Raw genomic sequence first — 20,712 nt, 5'->3', positions numbered from 1 at the left:
ATGAGCTGTGGGTGCCTCAGGCAGAGCTGGAATAGTCAGGGGCTTGTGCAGAGGAAGGCACAGGCCATGGAGCCAGGCAAGAGGTGGACACGGGGCCCCAAGGTCTCCCTTTGCCGTCCAGGGCCTCGTCCTCCAGGGCTGGGTCGGCAGCTTCCTGCAAAGGCCCAGGTGGTAAGCGTCTCCAGCTTTGCAGACCCTGCTGTCTGTTGCAGCGACTTCGCTGAGCCCCGAAGCAGCACAGACAATACATAGACGCATGGTGGGTTATCCATGAAACTACTTATGGACGTTGAAGTGTCAAGTTCATACAATTGTTTTATGTCCCGAAGTACTCTTCTTTTTTTTTTTTTTTTTTTTTGCGGTACGCGGGCCTCTCACTGTTGTGGCCTCTCCCACTGCGGAGCACAGGCTCCGGATGCGCAGGCTCAGCGGCCATGGCTCACGGGCCCAGCCGCTCTGCGGCATGTGGGATCTTCCCGGCCCGGGGCACGAACCCGTGTCCCCTGCATCGGCAGGCGGACTCTCAACCACTGCGCCACCAGGGAAGCCCCGAAGTACTCTTCTTTTGATTTTGTTTCAACCGTTTAAAATGTGAAAACCATTCTCAGCTTGCAGGCTGCACACAGGCACGAGGCCCCGGCTGGAGTTTGCGGACCCCTGGCTTCTGACCGCATCCCAGTGGACAGAGCTTTCACCGTGAAATTTACAAATTGGAGTAAGATGGCTTGGCACAAAGTCCAGCACATTAAATATAACTAGACGCTGAAGTAAATGGGAAAGAAGGGAAAGATTGGGATTATTTCATATTAGGGACATTAACAAAAATCCACTGAAGTTATTCTGATTGCAAAGTGTGTTAAAATAAATTTATTTCAAGTAGCGAGAAGATGCTTTTTTTTTTCGCTTGTGAGAAACATCTTTTATAACTGGTCTTGTTAAGCCCCCTTGCTATATGCCTCACAGAAGAACGTGCTGGACACAGCTGGTGAGGACCATCATGTCACAGGTCCTTCTACTGCATTTCCCTGGTGTCTGATCCCCATGCAGCCCTTGTGAGCAGTCAGGACAGGTGATGGCCCCGTGTTACAGGGGAAGATCATGCCCTCGGAGCCAGGGTCCGTAACCCATGGGGATGGCGCTACCAAGGGGAGGGCCAGGGCTCCTGTCCAGACCCTCCTCTCAAAGATCCTGCATTTGTTTTCACTTCCCCACGTCTGTGGTCCTTTGGGAGAACTGTATTCTGAATTGTCATTCTGAATTGTCATTTTAAGTCACTTGGAAGGTGGAACTTTTTGGAGAAGGAAACCAGTGCTAGGTTGCCAGGTTATCCACAGACGACCATTCCTGCGATGATGCAGCAGAGCTGGCGTCCACAGCTGCGGTTGAGGGTGTTGGGGTTGAGAAGGAGAGTAGGTAGAAACTGTTTCCTTTGTCCAGGACTGGCTCTAGACAAATTCCCAAGTGGCCAGTGATGTCTGTGGCACCTTCCGCCCTCTTGGCCTCCTGCGGTCCTGTGTCTGGCCACTCGGGGCCCCCGGTCCTCCTGAAAAACTCAACCCCGCCAGCGGCTCTCAGCCTTGCCCTGAGGATCTTTCTAGGACCAGTGCCTGTGCCCACCTCCAGAGGGAGTTCATTGGTCTGCGGTGTAGACTGGGCTTCAGTTGTTTTTAAAAGTTTACCGGGGATTCAGGTACGCTGCCAGCTTTGAGAACCATCGTGGCCGCACGCAAACCGCCCTACCTCTGGTGTAGCTGAGTCTAGCCGGACATCAGGGAGGCCACAGTGGAGACTGCATGTGCTCTGACCGCTCCCACATCTGCATCCTCTTGGGCCTCACGCTGGTACATTGCCCTGGTCAGTGTTCTTGTCCTCCGTCTCCGCAACCACAGCTGCCTGAGGCCAGCCCCTTGTTCCTGTCTGGAGCTACGCTTCTCAGCTTCTCAACCTGTTACTTGGTGAAATACAATAAAAACAAATTGCTAGAAAAAGAAAATGGAGAGAAAAAATATACAGAATACTGCCCCAGCCTTTCTTTAGTTTTTGGGCGCACCTCGCGGCATGTGGGATCTTAGTTCTCCAACCAGGGATCGAACCCACACCTCCTGCATTGGAGGGCAGTCTTAACCATTGGATCACTGGGGAAGTCCCGCACCCCCCCGACCCTGAGCCCTTAAAAAAAATGTTCTTTTTAATTAAAAAAAAAACTTTTTATTGGAGTATAGTTGATTTACAATGTTGTGTTACTTTCAGGTGTATAGCAAAGTGAATGAGTTATACATATATCCACTCTTTTTTTTTGATCCTTTTCCCATATAGGCCATTACAGAGTATTGAGTGGAGTTCCCTGTGCTCTACACAGGTTCTTACTAGTTATCTATTTTGTATACAGTAGTGTGTATATGCCCATCCCAATCTTCCAGTTTATCCCTCCCCCCATTATCCCCTGGTAACCATAAGTTTGTTTTCTACATCCGTGACTTAACTTCTGCTTTGTAAATACGTTCATCTGTACCCTTTTTTTTTAAAGATTCCGCATATAAGCGATATCGTGATATTTGTCTTTCTGTGTCTGACTTACTTCACTCAGTATGATAATCTCTAGATCCATCCATGTTGCTGTAAGTGGCATTATTTCATTCCTTTTTATGACTAAGTAGTATTCCATTGTATGTATGTACCACATCTTCTTTATCCATTCATCTGTCGGACATTTAGGTTGCTTCCATGTCCTGGCTATTGTAAATAGTGCTATGATGAACATTGGGGTGCATGTATCTTTTTGAATTATGGTTTTCTCCAGGTATATGCCCAGGAGTGGGATTGCTGGGTCGTATGGTAGTTCTATTTTTAGTTTTTTAAGGAACCTCCATACTGTTCTCCATAGTGGCTGTACCTGCCCCAGCCCTTGATGATTAGCTTCTGCAGACGAGCAGTCGCTCTCGTCACTGGGGAGGCATCTCAGTTTCTGTCCCGACCTCAGCGAGGACCAGGCGGTGACACCACCCCGGCCTGCACAGCTGAGGAGCACGGGCTGGGGTGGGCCGTGCACACTCCCTCTCCCGTGGACGGTCAGAGCTGAAGCCCTTGGCGTGTGCACAGAGGAGAAGCCGGTGCTGGTGGCGGAGGTGGGGAGAGAGCCGGAGGATGGCGCATTCGCATGGTGCCCGTGGCCGGCGAGGCTCGAGTGGTCCCTTTGAAGACTGCCTCAGCCCATGCCTGGTTCTCCCGTGTCTCAATCAGCGTGTGGTTTTAGCTTTTGTTTCAAAATGAATGGAAAGAACATAAGTGATGCAGGGACCTTTTAATTTTAATTAATTAATTAATTAATTTTGGGGGCTGCGTTGGGTCTTCGTTGCTGTGCGCGGGCTTTCTCTAGTTGCAGCGAGCGGGGGCTACTCTTCGTTGAGGTGTGCGGGCTTCTCACTGCGGTGGCTTCTCTTGTTGCAGAGCACGGGCTCTAGGCATGCGGGCTTCAGTAGTTGTGGCGCATGGGCTTAGTTGCTCCGTGGCATGTGGGATCTTCCTGGACCAGGGATCGAACCCAAGTCCCCTGCACTGGCAGGCAGATTCTTAACCACTGTGCCACCAGGGAAGTCCAGGACCTTTTTAAAGCAGAGGAAAAGGTACCAACTGAAATTTGCTTTTGCCCCAACTCACTTTTGGTTTTCTGTCTCCAACTTTCCTAAATTTCCAGCTTCTCTTGCTGCTTCTCTCTGGGCTGTCAGGAGACGGGGTGGAGAAGAGAGGGAGAGGTTCTCGGAGCCCCGAGTCACGGGGGTCATGTGAGGGCCTCCCCCTGGCCAACCCACAAGACACCAAGGGGCGCTTTTTGGGGACTCACCCCTCCTGGCCGCCCTCCCGGGTGGGGGGCTCCCTGTCCTGCTCGGGTGCCCCTCGGCCAGCACTCCTTCTCCAGGTGTAACAATTAAGACCTGTTAATTCGGTCAGTGAGTAGACACCGTTTCTAACCGGTACCTCTTTCCAGGTATCTGCACCTCCAACCCGGTGGCTGTGACCTCGAGGTGGCTCGGAGGTACTGTGTCAGGTAGCTGCTGCTTTGATGTGTGTCAGCTAGCCTAGCCGTGTGGGCCATTGTAGGCACCCGTGTCTGCCCCCGCGTCCCCCCAGCCCTGGCACCTGAAGGCAGCTTCTCGGCCCCAAGAACCTCCTACCTGTGCTGTGTGTGCCCTGACTTCCCTCCTGTGAGCACGGCCTCCATGTTGAAGGCCGAGTCTGTCGTGTTCCTGGCGGGCCGCATGGGCTGGGGGTGTGGGTGGTGCTGAGTCTGGGTGGTGCTGAGTCTGGCCGCCCGGCACAGGCCCGCTCGGGAAGGGATGCCGGGGGCTGGAGAAGGAGGTGGGCAAGCCTGGCTCTGAGGCGCCCACTCAAGGCCCAGGCTGGCAAGGATGGGCACTGAGGCTGCCTGTGCTCCCTGCAGGGTGAACTGGCACAGGCTGACCCCCTTGTGGCTAAGGCATCGGCGCTTGGGGCTGCAGGCCAAAGGGCAGAACTTCATGCTGGAGGACTCGGCTTTCTGGATCTTCGGGGGCTCCGTGCACTACTTCCGGGTGCCCCGGGAGTACTGGAGGGACCGGCTGCTGAAGGTGAAGGCCTGCGGCCTGAACACCCTGACCACGTGAGTGCGCCCCAACAGCCCAGCCACTGCGCCTTGTCTCCAAGGGGGGCTCCTGGGCCTGCGTCCAGGCTTCTCCGTCACGTCGGGAGGGTGAGCCCTGCTTGGTCCTCCCCCTGCGCAGCCTGGAGGAGCATCTTCGGGCTGAGCTTTGTGAGGAAAGATTAGCAGGGGCCCAGCCCCTGGGTGGGTGTGAATGGGGGCAGCCTCTCCGCCACACACTGTCAGGGGGCTGAGCGGTGGGGGCTGGACGTGGGCTGGGGGCAGAAGGAGTGACACTGGCTGAAGGAACCGAGTGAGCGAGGCCAGCGTACACGCAGCAGGTGGTGAAGTCATCACAGTCTTTCAGCCAGCCCTCCACCTCACGTCTGTACAGTAGGTGCGTGTACACCTCTCCAGCACAGCCCACGCGGTTTGCAACCTTCCTTTCTGGAATCATCTTCAGAGCTTTGGCTTCCACCCTAGAACAAGCACAGGGTCAGCACGTGGTGGTCACTCCGTGCAGCGCCGACATGTGAATCAGTTAAAAGCGTGCTCAGTGGGGAGAAATCTTGGATCATTTTGTGGATTTATTTTTCAGAATTTCCAACGGATATTTGGATCCAAGTCTATGAAATAAAGTGGGTGATCAGGCTGGGTTTTATTAAAATTTCAGGCAAAAATATGTGATTACAAGTCAAGGACATGGATTTTCTTGGTGATATATGAACTGCTTTGAAGACAGCCCTAAATACGGGGGTGTTCTCACCTATGACAGCATAGTTGAACAAAGTATGTGATTTTCCAGGAAGATTGCCTAATGGGATCCATTTATTTGCATGTGTAAGTTCTGATCCTGCGGGTACGTGCTCTTGTTATAGGGCTCCTGAAGCTTGGAGGAATATTGCAGGGGGAGCATTTCGCCTCACGAGAGCAGGATAATCTACATAATCTCTTGAGTCTGAATTGGGAGCCGGCAAGCCCCTCCTTCACCCGGGCACCCTTTGCAGTCAGAGAGGCTCCCCCAGAAGCTGGGGGTGGGGTGGGGTCCAGGAGAGGGGCAGCTGGAATTACTGTTAGCGCGCTTAACTCTACATCAGGCCCTTCAACGAACTTACTTCATTTCCTTATCCTTTCTTCAGAGTAAGAACGTCTGTCCTGTTCCAAGGTTTGGAATCTGGAGTTTTCATTAAAAATAAGGCTGATTATTAGGGTTTCTTCTTACCCTACTTTTGTTACCGACCAGGGTTCTTGGACTCTTTAATCAATAGAATTTGACAGGAGGCCAGATGAGGAATTCAGGCAAGGCTTGACTGGGACTCGCTCTGCAGCCCAGGTAGCGAGAACAAGTAACAGGTGCCCTTGCTGCTCCCAGAGGCGGGCAGGCTGCTCCCTTGAATGGGGTGAGGGTGGGGCAGGTCCAGGGGTCCGGCCGGAGGCGGGGCTTAGGTGGTCTGCCCGCCCCCTTGGTGCTGTGTGTGCAGGGATGGTGCACAGGACCCTGCTCTTGCCCCCAACACCCCAGAAATGGCAGTTGGGTTTGTGGCCTTTTTGTATCTTGTGGTTGATAATTTGCCCCCGGAGCAGGCCTGCAGTTATTTTTAGTCCCTCATAGTTTCTTTGTATCTGTTGTTGGAGGAGACATTTGTCCAGGTGCAGATCCTGCAACAAAGGGCCCAGGTCCCAGCTTGTCCCACATTTAACTGATTTTCCTATAAAGTTACTTCTTTTTCTTTGATGAAGAGAGAGGATGATGGGGAGGGATGGGGGAAGAGGGAGTCACCAGATCTCCTGGGCCTTCTCTCCCTCCTTCCAGGGAGAGGACTTGCCCTGGCTTCTCCGAGGTCCCAGGTCTCTTCAATTTGTTCTCAGTTCGAGCCCTGACAACACTAAGACAATGTACTTAAGACGGGCTTCCCTGGTGGCGCAGTGGTTGAGAGTCCGCCTGCCGATGCAGGGGACATGGGTTCGTGCCCTGGTCCGGGAAGATCCCACATGCCGCAGAGCGGCTGGGCCCGTGAGCCATGGCTGCTGAGCCTGCGCGTCCGGAGCCTGTGCTCCGCAACGGGAGAGGCCACAACAGTGAGAGGCCCGTGTACAGCAAAAAAAAAAAGAAATACATCTTCAACCATCGTGAGGGGTTTTAGGGACGAAGGTGCTAATTTGGGAGACAAAGTGGGATAAGTGGAGAACTCATGCCTATAATTATCATTTCTACCACAGCTACGTACCGTGGAACCTCCATGAGCCAGAAAGAGGCAAATTCGACTTCTCTGGGAACGTGGACCTGGAGTAGGTGCTCCTGCTGTGCGACCCAGCCCGGGGCAGGGGGGTGTGGGGGCTCCTGGGGTGACTGGGATCCCCAGGGGCACCTGGGCTCTGCCGTGAGAACAGAGGGAGCCTGGGGTCTGCAGCCTGTTCTCAGGACCTGAACGCTCTCCAGCCATGACCCCCTTACTCCTGGGGGCCTGGGCCTGCCTGCCCTGAGCCCAGACCTGTTCGCTGCAGCCCAGAGGGGCCCCATCCCCCAGGTGGGCCCTGCTCTGCAGGGTGGTCCTGCCACTGCCGGGGTGGGGGGCTGGCAGGGTCAGGCTCCCCATCGGGACCCCTGTGCCCCGTCTGAGGCCCGTTGTCCTCGTGCCCCCAGAGGTGCTGTGCGGATGTCCTAGGTTGGGGGCCACGGCTGTGACCCGGCTGGGCATCCCCTGCTCTGCTGGGGGGTTGCATCCTGCCCTCAGCGCCCCCAGCCCCCCGGGGGAGGGGAGGGGGCGGCAGCTCTGCCCTGCGGTGGTGCTAGGCCGTCCCCCCTTGGCTCCGAGGCCTGAGAGCTGGTGACACTGACCCCCCAGGGCCTTCGTCCTGTTGGCTGCGGAGGTGGGGCTATGGGTGATCCTGCGTCCGGGCCCCTACATCTGCAGTGAGATGGACCTCGGGGGCCTGCCCAGGTGAGCGGGGCCGGGGGCCTCAGCTGTGTCCGGAGTGGAGCATCGCTGACGCTGTAGTCCAGTCTAACGATAACAGCGCCTGTCCTGTGTTTCCCCGCGCACGCGTTGTCCCAGGGAACGCGGGGGGTGGTGACACGCTGAGGGGCCTGTGCTGCTCCAGTCCCCAAATCCCTGGTTCACCGATGAGATGTGGGTCTTGGTCGTGCAGCCAGGAGTGTGTGGGGGAGGGGAAGCGTCAGCTGCGTCAGCTGCTCCGGGGAGGGAGTGGGGCCGGGGGCCTCAGCTGTGGCCGGAGTGGTCCTGTGCGCTTGTGCAAAATGCTAAGCACCAACGTAGGTTTAATTTGGCTGTTAACCTATACTTTTCATTCTGTGCTGAAGTTCCTTTTCAGAATGAGTGGCAGCCAAAGGGCGTCATTGTCAGCAATGTCAAAGTTGCTGTCCTCTTCAAATTCCACATGGCTTCTCTGCGCGGGCGCGGGGCTGGCCCTCCTCACGTCCTCAGGCCTCTGCTGCGGGGCTGGCCCTCTGTCAGGTCACGTCTGCTGTGGATGGGCCTCACTTTCTGAAAAATGGGAAGAGTCAAACCCGTCCTTCTGTTTCTTAGGGATGTTAGCAAGCATTTTTTAAAAGTGCAAGCATTTTGACAAAGTAGAAGAGAAACAAGTTGTTTTAGTTGTAGCTTTCATCTTCAGATCTCGGGCCCTGATGAATTACCTTGGGGTGTGGTCTCCAGGGGGTCAGTAGCGGGTCTGTGGTCAGGTCAGGAGTCAGGTGGGATCAACTGGCACCACGGCCGGCCCTCGTCCTGGTCGTTACTACCACTGGTGTCCAGCACAAGGGTTTTCTGTTGACAGGCACGGGGTCCTGTCCTCCCAGCCTCCGGCCCCGCCACCCCGGAGGGAAAGATGGTGCTTTGCCTCCTCCGGCCCGCCTCGCTCTCATCTCCAGGGCGACCTGGGCCCTCCCTGGGCTCAGGCCGGCCCCCTCCACTGCCTCGCCACCCAGGATCCCTTCTGTGTCGCTGGGCCATTCTGCTTGGCGAGGGGCCCCCGACAAGGCTCACACAGCCACAACGGCCTCGCCACCCCTGAGGATTAGAAACCCGTGTGTCAGCGATGTACCCGGGCTCGGGCCCGGGACGAGGACGGATTAAGTCTGAGCTGAGAAGCAGCTCAGACCTCCCTGCGCCCACCTGTCCACTCAGGTCCGGTTGCGTGGGGGAGGGACTCGTGGGTGGGCACCCCCGGGAGGCCGAGCTGGGCGCGCTGGAAACAGGCAGAATCCCAGTGGGGACGAGAAACCCGAGCTGTCCGCGTGCAATGGACGTGAGGTGTCAGACCAGAGGAGACTGCGCTCTCATCCACAGTTACCTGACACAAATTGGTAGTTTTCTGAGCCTGTTCACTTCTTGCGGATGAGGACGAGAGAAGCATCAGGTCTTTTGTAAGAAAATACAAATGTTTCTCAGAATTTGGAATGAGAAGGGAGAATACCTTGGCTATAGTTCTGGAAGTCACGCTCTGTGTTTACCTGGCGAGTGTGATCGCTACAGACAGGTTGGGGGCAGCTGGACCAGAGCGGGGAGACCAGGGCTAGCTTCTCAGCTGCCGGTTCAGGCTTCTTTTTCTGGGTGACACTGGAAGGTGGCACCTGTGTCCTCCAGTCCCAGTGATTCCTGACCCCTTTGTCTTCACCTCTTTGTGATGAGATTGTAGTGTAAACGCTTGAAAAATGGACCTTGGGTTCAGTGAAAAGCTTTTCTCCCTCTGGCAGCCAGACCTATAGCCATGAATCAGGACTAGAATGGCCACCGGTGCTGGTGTCCTCGGGTGGGAAGCAGGCCCAGATCCATGCCCGTGTCTGCCCCGAGTCCTGGCTGAGTGGACGTGGGGGGAGACTGGTCTCCACACTCATTCCTGGGCTCTCTGAAGCTGGTTCCTTTCACCCATCACCCTGCCCAGAGCAAATCCCCAGACAGTAAAACTAATCACCCCTCCCCTTTTCATTCAAGCTGGTTACTCCAAGACCCCGACATGAGGCTGAGAACAACTTACAAGGGCTTCACCGAAGCAGTGGACCTTTATTTTGACCACCTGATGGTCAGGGTGGTGCCACTCCAGGTAAAAGCGAGCAGACCCTTCTTTGCCCTCCCCATCCTCCCACTGGTGGTAAAGAGTCCAGGTGAAGCTCTCAGACCAGGGCTCGCAGCCCTTTGCACACGGGACACCTTCCCCCCACTGCCTGGGACGTGCATTTGGAGGGCCTTGAATGGTGGTCTTTGCAGAGGTCTGTCTAGTGCTGTGTTGCCTTAGGTGGGATGCAGACGTTGCTGGCGCAGTGCCAGGGCTGCAGCACTTGACGCCTTGGTAACTGGAACACCCACCCGTCTGCGTCCCAGCAGCACAGTGGTCCAGCTCTGCTAGAGGGGAGCTTGTGTGGATAGGCCCTCGCCTGTGAGATGGCAGGACTTCTTGTCATTACAGTTACCACTGATGACTTTCCAAAGTGCATCCTTCTGCTACCAAAAAGGTGCTGCACGGTTCATGATTATTATTCGAAACATATGTCTTAAAATGCATTTTGGGGAGAAGGTATCTCAACTTGGCATCTAATAATTGGAAGCAATGAAAAAGCAGGAATGGGAATAATTAACTCAATTGCTTCTGTAAGTGTGACACTGAGAAATTTGTACATCAGTAAAATATTAGTTCATCAATAAAAAATTATTTTTATTTTTTTTATTTTTTTATTTTTTTGCGGTACGCGGGCCTCTCACTGTTGTGGCCTCTCCCGTTGCGGAGCACAGGCTCCGTACGCGCAGGCTCGGCGGCCATGGCTCACGGGCCCAGCCGCTCCGCGGCATGTGGGATCTTCCCGGACTGGGGCACGAACCCATGTCCCCTACATCGGCAGGCGGACTCTCAAACACTGTGCCACCAGGGAAGCCCTAAAAATTGTTTTTGAGTCAGTGGTTTGGGATATTCACAGCACACATAGATCAAAGGAACTGTTGGTCATTTGTAGCGTAGGCAAATAAAACACAGGATACCCAGTTAAATGTGAACGTCACATAAGCAAGGAATAATTTTTTTTAATTAACGTATATCCTAAATATTGCCTGGGACATACTGACATTAAAAAATTCACTGCTTATTTAAAACTTTCATTGTAAATTCAAGTAGTGTAACTGGGTGTCTTGTATTTTTATTTACTAAATCTGGCAGCCCCAATCATGAAAGAAGCAGGAAGCTAGGACTTTAGCCTAGACTTTTACAAGGAAATGGGATTACCGGGGTGATTCAGTGAGTTGTAGTAGGTTGGGGGGTGGGCGTGGGCATGGAGGCTTTGTCAGGAATGTGGCCCAGAAGCATTCTTAAGCATGGAAAGGGCATCCCCAGTCCATTAAAAAAATTTTTTTTCTGGGTATAACATAATTATGTTATTTTTTTATTACGGTTAAATATACGTAACATAAAATTTACCATCTTCAGCGTTTCTAAGTGTCCAGTTCAGTGGCATTAAGTGCATTCACGTTGTTGTGCGGCTGTCACCACCGTCATCTCCAGTACTGACGCTGTCGCCATTGACACATTGTTGACTGGGGGATTTTTGCAGAAACTAACGCCTGTGGCCATAATATGTCTCCTGGCAAGAATGTGTTAAACACGAACTCCCATTCTCCCTTCTCCGTAGCCCCGGCACCCACCATTCTACTTTCTGTCTCTGTGAACTTGACCCCTCTAGGGACCTCATCTAAGTAGAATCGTACAGTACTTGTCCTTGGGTGACGGGCTTATTTCACTGAGCGCAATGTCTTCAAGGTTTATCCATGTTGTGGCATAGGTCAGAATTTCTTTCCTTTTTTTTATTTTTTTAAATTTTTTGCGTTACGCGGACCTCTCACTGCTGTGGCCTCTCCTGTTGCGGAGCAACAGGCTCCGGACGCGCAGGCTCAGCGGCCATGGCTCACGGGCCCAGCTGCTCCGCGGCATGTGGGATCTTCCCGGACCGGAGCACGAACCCGCATCCCCTGCATCGGCAGGCGGACTCTCAACCACTGCGCCACCAGGGAAGCCCCCATGCACAGAACATTTTAATGTTAAGTCACACGTATCTTGTTTTTCCTTTTGTTGCCTGTGCTTTTGGTTCCACCTCCCAGAAATCATTGCCAAATCCAGTGTCATGAAACTTCTCCCCTGTGTTTTCTTCTAAGAATTTCAATGTGTTAGCTCTTACATTTAGGTTTGTGATGTCCTTTGAGTTAAGTTTTGTAGATGGTGTAAAGTAAGGGCCCAGGTTCGTTTTTTGCATGTGGATATCCAGTTTTCTCACCACTGTTTGTTGAAAAGATGACTGTCCTTTCCCCATTGGATGGTCTTGTCATCCTTGTAGAAAATCTTTTGGCCATACATGTGAGAGTTTATTTCTGGGCCCTCTATTCTATTCCATTGGTCTGTATGTTTGTCTTTTTTTTAATTAATAAATTTATTTATTTATTTATATTTTTGGCTACGTTGGGTCTTCGTTGCTGCGCACAGGTTTTCTCTAGTTGCGGTGAGTGGGGGCTACTCTTCGTTGCGGTGCGCGGGCTTCTCATTGTGGTGGCTTCTCTTGTTGCGGAGCATGGGCTCTAGGTGCACGGGCTTCAGTAGTTGTGGCACTTGGGCTCAGTAGTTGTGGCTCACAGGCTCTAGAGTGCAGGCTCAGTAGTTGTGGCGCACGGGCTTAGTTCTGTGGCATGTGGGATCTTCCTGGACCAGGGCTTGAACCTGTGTCCCCTGCACTGGCAGGCGGATTCTTAAGAACTGCACCACAAGGGAAGTCCTGTATGTTTGTCCTGAGGCCAGTAACACACTGTTTTGATTACCATAGCTGTGTAGTAAGTTTTGAAATCAGCAAGTGTGAGACCTCTAACTTTGTTCTTTTTTTTTTTTCCAACATTGCTTTGGGTATTCAGAGTCTCTTGAGATTCCATGTGGATTTTAGGATGGCTTTTTCTGTTTCTTCAAAAACATTGGAGTTTTGACAGGGATTACATTGAATTTGTAGATCACTTTGGGTAGTACTGACATCTTAACAATATTAACAATATTTCAGTCTATGGACACAGGATGTCTTTCCATTTATTGGCATCTTCTTTAATTTCTTTTGGCAACATTTTGTAGTTTTCAGTGTCTAAGTATTTTGCCTCTTTGATTACATTTATTATAAATATTTAAATCTGTCTGATGCTATCGTAAGTAGCATTCGTTGGTAGTGTATAGAAACAACTGATTTTTTTGTGCATTGATTTTGTATCCTGCAGGTTTGCTGAATTTGTTTATTAGAACTAACGGGTTTTTTTTTAATCCATTCTGTAAATCTGTTTTTGGTTGGGGAGTTTAATCCATTTACATTTAAAGTAGTTACTAATAGGGAAGCACTTTTGTTGTTTGTTTTCTGTATGCCTTATAGCTTTTTTTCTCCCTCATCTCCTCCATTACTTCCTTCCTTTGTATTTAGTTGATTTTTTAATGACAAGTTTTTATTCCCTTTTTTTTCCCTTTTGTGTATCGTCTACAGATATTTTGGTCGTGGTTACCATGGGGATTATATACACTGTCCTGAAGTTAAGACATTCTATTTTATATTTATACCAACTTACCTTCAATCACATACAAAAACTCTACGCTTTAAAAGCTCCGCCCCCTTTATATTATTGCTGTCACAAATTATATTTTTATATATCATGTACCAATTAATATAGATTCATAATATTTTTATGCACTTGTAAAAAAATAAGAAGTGGAGTTATAAGCTAAAAATAAGAAGTGGAGTTATAAGCTAAAATTACAATAATAGTGGATTTTACATTTTTTCACATATTTACCTTTACCAGAGAACTTTATATTTTCATTTGGTTTTGAGTTGTCATCTAGCATCCTTTCATTTCAACTTGAGGAACTCTGTGTAGCATTTCTTGTAAGGCAAGTCTAGTGGTGTAATGAATTCCCTCAGCTTTTATTTGTCTGAGAATGTCTTAGTTTCTCTTTCACTTTTGAAGAACAGTTTTGCTGGATATAGAATTCTCACTGGATAGGTTTTTCCTTCAGCACGTTGAATACAGTATCCCACTGCCTCTGTCCTACAAGATTTCTGATGAGATATCTACTGATAGTCTTATTAGGGATAGTTAGCAGATACTTGGTCCTGTCCAAAATGTTCATAAGACATTTGGTCCACACTAACGGGGCTTTGATGTTTGGTTCTGTCCAAAACCATTTGGCATGGACCAAATATGCTCATGGACATTTTGGATAGAACCAGATTTCAAGGACCTTTTGGCATAAACTAAATATCTTATGGAATGAATGTCTTATGGATGTTTTGGACAGGACCAAATGTCCTGCAAGGTTGGGGCTCCTTTGTACATGTCTCGTTGCTTTTCTCTTGCTCCTTTTAAGACTTTCTCTTTGTCTTCTGACAGTTTGATAATGTGTACTGGTGTGGGTCTCTGGTTTAATGCTACTTGGAGTGCACTGAAGCTTCTTGGATTTGTGTATCCATGTCTCCTCCATTATGTCTTCAAATAATCTCTCTGCCCCTTTCTTCCTCTTTTGGGGTTCCCGTAATGAGTATATTTGTCTGTTTAGTGATTTGCATAAGTCTCTCAGGCTCTGTTCACTTTTCTTCATTCTTTTTTCTTTTTGCCTGTCAGACTCAGTAATTCAAAATGACCTGTCGTCAAGTTTGCACACTCTTTCTTCTGCCTGTTCGAATCTGCTGTTGAACTCCTATGGTGAATTTTTCTGTTTAGATAATGTACTTTTCAGCTCCAGAATTTCTGTATCGTTCTTTTTTAAAATCATTTCTGTCTCTTTATTGATATTCTGACTTTGTCCGTAAGTCCTTTTCCTGATTTCTGTTCATGTTTTTCTTTAGCTCTTTGAGCATATTTATGACAGCTGTTTTAAAGTCTTTGTCTAGTAAGTTAAGCACCTGTGTTTCTTTAGAGACTATTTCTAGCTTCTTTAGAGACTGTTTCTAGAGATTTATTTTGTTCCTTTGAATGAGCTACATTTTCCTGTTCCTTTGTATGCCTTGTGTTTTTTGGGTGAAAATTGGGCATTTATAAAAACAGTCCTCTCTCCCAGTGTTTGCTGTCTTCTGGGGACACCTTTACTATTTAGTGGGCTCCTGAGCCTTGAGATCAGCCTGGGGTGCAGGCTTAAGATCTTCTCAGATATTTTTTTGGCATATGTCCTGTCTGGCCTGTGTGTATGCTTTTCTTCCTTCCTCCCTCCCTCCCTCCCTCCCTCCCTCCCTTCCTTCCTTTGTAATCCTTTGCCCCCAGGCATCCATGGGTTTGTAGTCCCCCTGAAATGTGTACATGCTGTGACCCATCACTGCCTTCTGTAGTGTATCGTCTACAGATATTCCAGCCTGAGGTCCAAACTATGCCAACATTTTCTGTCTGACCTCCAAGTCAGATGAGACAGAAACTAGCCCCCTGGGGAGCCTACAGACAGCCCAGGACGTTGCAAACAAGTTCCATCTTGCTCCTTCTGTCCTCAGGGAGGGAACTGGAAATAGGGATGCGTCCTTTTGACTGCACCATGCTACGCCAGGGAGGGGGTGGGACAAAGGTGATCGAAACCATGGAATCTTCTACCATTTTGAACATGTCTTTTTCTTGATTGGGTATTCACTCATTTGCTTAAACATTTGACTTGTTTCCAGAGCTCCTATAAAGTTATTTCTGTCAGCGTGCAGTTGTTTGTTTGATGTTTCCATAGGGGAACGAGGGCCTGGCGCTTCCTACTCCCTGTCTTACTGACACCACTCAATTATATACCAAACCTTTTGAGACTTGCGCTTTCTAATGGGTTGTTTTGCTACAATTGGCAATAAGTGTGGTGACATTAGCTAGTACGGTTCCCACTGCACACTCAGCTTCTGATTGTTCTCTCTTTTCCCAGTACAAGCACGGAGGACCCATCATTGCTGTGCAGGTGGAGAATGAGTATGGTTCCTACAACAAAGACCCTGCCTACATGCCTTACGTCAAGAAGGTAAGAGTCAACTTGGGTCACCTCTTCGTGGGGTGTTCTGGGCTCTGGTGCAATGTGAGGGTCTGATGTCACCCAGGACCATTTATTAATTGGTGAATCTTTTCTCCAGACCTTTATTCCAACAGGGTCCTCACTTATTTGCCCTCTGTTGGCTGAGTTTAATGGGGATCACAGTGCACATGGGGCTGAGAGTAATGGAACTACCTTGATTGAGGGCGATGGCTGGAGGCCTTCCTGGAGGGGTGGGTTGCTCCTCTCACTCCAGCACCCAAAGCAGCGGCCCCACTGTCAGCTGCACATTGGCTTCATCTGGGGAATCGTTTAAACTCACTGTGCCCAGGCCATATGCCATCCCATTAACTAAGGGTCTTGGGGGTGGAGCTCAGACATCTGATTCCAGCGTGTGGGTGGCTGGGAGCCCCTGACTGTGTGTCAGAGCAGGGAGGGGCAGGCCCAGGGCAACACTTAGAAGAACAGGCTTCTGCTCAGAGGTGGTTCCTGTCACTTGGTGAATGAGACCTGGAATAAATTGCATTCATTTTTCTAAACCCTCACTTCCTCTTCTGTGCAGCTGGGCTAACGAGAGGATTTGCCTCTCCACATTGTGCATGTAGTGAGGTTGCAGACGCAGTGCCGTTCCAGCATCCAGTGAGCAGTCAGTAAACAGGACCGTGATGTTATCAGCAACACCGGTGTTTTGTACTTGGAAGGGTCGACCCCTCTGTGAGGCGAGGAAGCTTTAAGTGGCCTCAGTGATTCCACTAATTTAATTAGGGCTGCTCCGGCCCCTGGTGTCCTGGGTGGCATCCCTTCTGCTGTCACAGGCAGAGTTGTGTCCCTCTGGAATTCCTTTAGTCCCTGCAGATGGCTTGTAGGTTCTTACCCACTCTCCCCTGCCCCCCACCCCCCCGCAGAAGCCCCCGTTGTAGGGGCAAGGCTGTCTCTGGGGAGGGTGGTGTTCCTGAAGCTGGATGGGGAGAGATCAGTCCTGACGGTCAGGCCCAGTCACACCCTGGCCTCCTCCTTGGGGTTGGCTGGAAGGAGCCCGGCCAGGGCTCAGGCCAGGAGGGCATCTACTGCCCCAGCACAGACCCCGAGACTCTCCTGGGCTGGGCTTCCCCAGCAGGTGCTCACTGAATCTCTGGGCTGCAGAGAAGGAAGCTGCCCTGCTGGGGATGGGGGCAGCCCCGCAGAGACCTCCCCTGCCCAGTCGTGACCCTGGTGTCTGGGAAGGGGTGCATGTGAGACAGGTGGACAAAGGGACGCCTCTGTGGTCACAGATGGACGGCCTGTCAGAGCTGCTCAGCAGAAGACTGCAGGGCTCCGGGTGGAGGGGCCGGGACCCCAGGCCAGCCCACCCCTCCCTGCGTTGGTCCTCGCTGCAGCCATGTGCCCGGTGAGTTGGGAGGGGCGCCTTGGAGGGTACGGATCACAGGATGAAACCGCAGCGGGAATGCGCGTGGTGCTGGGGCCGACCGGCGTCCTTCCCCGGGAGCGGCGGCCGTGGCTCAGGAGCAGTCGCATCATCACTGAAGCCCCTGGGAGGATGTGCCCTGAGTCGTGTGCAGCTTCTTCGGGGCCCTGCAGATGTGGGACTGTCTGCGTAGGACGGCCACGGGCAGGGCACTTTGCCCGCTGAGCCTTAGGGTCTCCACGCGCACAGCAGAGGTGGGAGCGTCCTTGTCTTGGCCCTGTGGGGAAGCAGTGAGGTGGTCGGCACAGCCCAGCTCTGCCTGGCGGGTGGCAGGTGCTCGGGGGCAGCGACTGTCCCTCGCGGTGCAGGCGGTCAGTCTGTGCCCCTAGGAGATGGACATTGTCAAGTTGTGTTCCCCCCACCCCCCAATGCCGTGCACAGGGGGGCCTGAGCAGGGTCTGCTGAGCATCGGCGACGGGCTGGCTGCTTCGATCCTGCACTGGCCTCCCCCGACTGAAGTCCTGAGAATGAAGCCCTCTCTGCTGCGTCCTCACGGCCTCCGGGCAGATGGGAGCCTTAGTCACTGCTCACTGCCTCACCTCTTTCCAAAGGAGTTTGGTTGAAATAAGCAGTCTTGTCATAATACCTGAGGAAGAAGTGTCGGGAAGGTGCCCTTGCTGGGGTTTCTGGTCCGCAGGCCTCAGGCCCCACGCGGAGCCCGACGGGGATGGACCGGCTCAGGTGCGCACCTGCCCACCAGCTCTGGACGCTGCAGCCCTTGTCTCTGAGCCTCCTCACCCTGCAGTGAAATGTCAGGTGTGAGGCTGACCAGGACGGCCTGTGCAAGGCGCTCGCAGGGACGCCTGCATGATGGTGATTGTTCCTGAGCCGCAGCTGCCGCTCCCGGGGAAGGACGCCGGTCGGCCCCAGCACCACGCGCATTCCCGCTGTGGTTTCCTCCTGTGATTTGCACCCTCCAAGGCGCCTCTCCCATCTCCCTGGGCGCGTGGCTGCAGCGAGGCCCAACACAGGGAGGGGTGGGCTGCCCTGGGGGTCCCGGCCCCTCCACCCGGAGCCCTTCAGTCTTCTGCCTGGTGGCCTTGCCGAGTGGCTCTGACAGGCTATCCATCCGGGACCAGCAGCCAGCTGCCCAGTGCCCCTCGGGCCTGACAGCCTGCCGCGTGGTGAGAGTTCAGCGTGTGATGTGGCAGGAGGTTTGAGGAACAACAGGTTGGCTCATCTCACTCCCCCACAGGCCTTGGAGGACCGGGGAATCGTGGAGCTGCTCTTAACCTCAGACAACAAGGACGGCCTGAGCAAGGGGATTGTGGACGGAGGTACCTGCCTGGAGGCTGTGTGCAGGGATGGGGACAGGGGACGGGACGGCGGCCTGGCCTGGCTGTGCTCCCTGGATGGCCTTAGCCACAAAGGAGTCTCTGATGCCTGTTCTCCTGCGTGCGTGGGGCTGGGCCCCAAAGCTCAGGGCCTCGGGGCTGGAGGGGCTGCGAGAGGTGGGCTTGCGTAGCCGAGTCGCTGAGCACCAGGGACGCTCAGGGCCCTGCAGGACACGGGGCAGCGGAGTGAGCATTGGACACGGTCCTACAAAGAGGGCCGGGCAGACCAAGTGCCGGGTGTCCCATGGGGACAGCTTGCTCAAGTCCTGCCCGGGGCTGCGCAGCCCACAGCGCCGGCCGGTCATCTGGGCGGCGGTGTCTGGGGGTGAGCGCGTGTCTCTTGTCCCGCGTCCCCGTGCCTCTGCTCCGCCTCTCTCCCTGTTGCTGTGGACTCCCCAACCTGGCACCGCTTCCAGGTCAGACGCCCCCACCTGGAGCGAAGCCCTTTCTCCTCCTGCCCTGCCCATGTCACCCGATTTCCCTGCTCTGGGTCCTTCCCGCCCGCACACGCCTGTGTAGCTGTTTCCTCCTGAGGAGCCCCCCGACCTGTTCCCCGCAGAGCTGTCTCTCTGTCCCCGCTTGTAACCACTCTCCCCGCATCCACGCTCACTGGCTCCCCGGCCCCTTTCCTGCTGTCTTAGGTCCTGTGATCATCTCTCCGCCGACACCACCCTTTGCAAGGTCACAGTGACCTCCACCTGACACATTTAAGTTGTCGTGCTCATCACCTCTGACCCGTCTGATGGGGCCTTTGGTCCCTTTTCTTCTCACTGGCGGTCTGGGACACCGTTTCTCCGACCTTGACCTCGGGCAGCTCGGGCAGCTCGCTCGGTCCTGTTCTCCTCCCGACAAGTTTCCCGTCGTGTCCACGCGGTGGCGCTGTGTCCCCGTGGCGGCTTCCAAGGCTCCCCGCGGTCCGCCTGTCGGGGTCAGGTCAGGGCCTGGGAGGGGCTGTGGGGCTTGAGTCCTGCGGGCGGGACCCTCTGGAGGCGGGAGCACGTTTTAGCCGCGGCGTCTGCAGAGGGGGCCTCCTGGGCTGCTGGTCCCCACGCCCCGTCCACCGCAGGCCCTGCCTCTCACCCCGACCCCGGCCCCTGCCCCACGCCTGCCACCTGGATTGACTTTGTTCAATTAGTTAAAAATGTGATTACAGGAAGGCTTTCACAAGGTGTGAAAGTAAAACCTTAGAGATGCTTATGAAGAAGCCTCGCCTGCCCAGGAGTGACCATTCTGAGCTGTAGCGTTCCCTCCTGGCTCTTCCTCCATGACTGTAAATACCACACACAGAGAGCTCTGTACTTAGGGACGTAAAACCCTTGTTCCGGTTGAGGGCTCAGGTCTCTCCTGCCACCCTTGCCCCACAGCTTTCCTGGGGCAGGCCCCCCCCCTCACGCCCCCCGCCCTCCCCAGCCCTCATGGATGCGATGCTCGGGGCCTGCGTTTCGACACGTAAACGCGGCCGGGCGCTGCGACCGTTGTTCTGGACAGTGTGGTCGACTCGCTTCCAGTGTAGTTATCTCATTGGTTTAACTTTCCTTTTAAGTTCTTTTCTGTCCCTCCTTCTCCTTGTCTCTCTCTTAAACAAACACTTTACCAGCAGCTTCCAAACCCCCATCATGGTGTTTTCAGGCGCCTCTGTGTGTCGGATTCTTATCCAGTCCAATGGCACCGGCGCCCCACTGTCCCCAGCCTAATGGCAGCCTGGGTCCCCTGGAGTCCCACGTCCTGGGACGTTGAAGCTGTCGTCCTGTCGTTTTCTGCGATCTGCTGTCGCTGCCAGAGGACTAGCACGTCCTGTTGTGGGATTCGGGTTCAGGGTGTCTGAGGGACTCGCCCCTTCGCGGATCTGACCTGGACAGTGTGATGCTTGTGGTGGCCTTTCCCTGCTGTGCTGTCCTGTCTCTTCTCTGCTTTGCTTGTTTCCTTCTACCTTCTGGGTGACCGCCTCAACTTTCTTCCCCCAGTCCTTCTGTTTCCTGCATCACGTTCTTCGTGGATACATTTCTTTTCTCACAGTGTACTTGCCAGCAGCTGTGACCAGTGGTCCCCGCTGTGGGGAGCCAGGAGTGGGGCTGGGAGGGCTGTCTTTCGTGGGATTGACTCCGGAGGGGAGCCCTTTGGGCCGTCATGGCCCATCTGGGGGCAGGAAGGGGCAGGAACCGCCTCCTGAGCTGTCCTCGTCCCGTAGGCCCTGGTGCCTGGGGCCGCCACGCTTGGCTTTCCTGGGGGGCCGGCCGTGGGGCGGTGGGGAGGCTGGAGGGGGGCGGGAGGCAGGGTCCGTGGGAGGCCTTGGG

General features: G+C 53.3%; 1 protein-coding gene across 10 annotated transcripts in view; it reads left to right on the top strand.

The window, feature by feature from the left end:
• LOC114887803 (beta-galactosidase-1-like protein 2) overlaps positions 1 to 20,712 on the top strand; it is a 39,989-nt gene that overhangs the window by 7,642 nt on the left and 11,635 nt on the right. For 3 of the 10 annotated variants that reach the window (XR_003791588.1, XM_029209678.1, XM_029209676.1), the window contains exons 2-8: positions 3,986 to 4,045; positions 4,439 to 4,636; positions 6,836 to 6,904; positions 7,462 to 7,557; positions 9,571 to 9,679; positions 15,518 to 15,610; positions 18,280 to 18,361. Coding sequence is in view for 9 of the 10 variants with exons in the window: in XM_029209678.1 (XP_029065511.1) it covers positions 3,986 to 4,045; positions 4,439 to 4,636; positions 6,836 to 6,904; positions 7,462 to 7,557; positions 9,571 to 9,679; positions 15,518 to 15,610; positions 18,280 to 18,361 (707 nt within the window). In the remaining variant the exon portion in view is untranslated. Of the gene's footprint in view, positions 1 to 3,985; positions 4,046 to 4,438; positions 4,637 to 6,835; positions 6,909 to 7,461; positions 7,558 to 9,570; positions 9,680 to 15,517; positions 15,611 to 18,279; positions 18,362 to 20,712 lie in introns of those variants that run through there. The other 7 variants (XM_029209681.1, XM_029209679.1, XM_029209677.1 and 4 more) reach the window with 6 other exon arrangements.

The sequence above is a fragment of the Monodon monoceros genome, unplaced genomic scaffold (assembly GCF_005190385.1).
Source record: "Monodon monoceros isolate NGI ecotype Baffin Bay Population unplaced genomic scaffold, NGI_Narwhal_1 Super_Scaffold_7, whole genome shotgun sequence".
In the NCBI taxonomy this organism is placed as follows: domain Eukaryota; kingdom Metazoa; phylum Chordata; class Mammalia; order Artiodactyla; family Monodontidae; genus Monodon; species Monodon monoceros.
The sequence above is the reverse complement of the archived record's forward strand: the minus strand, read 5'-3'. Positions and strand labels throughout refer to the sequence as shown.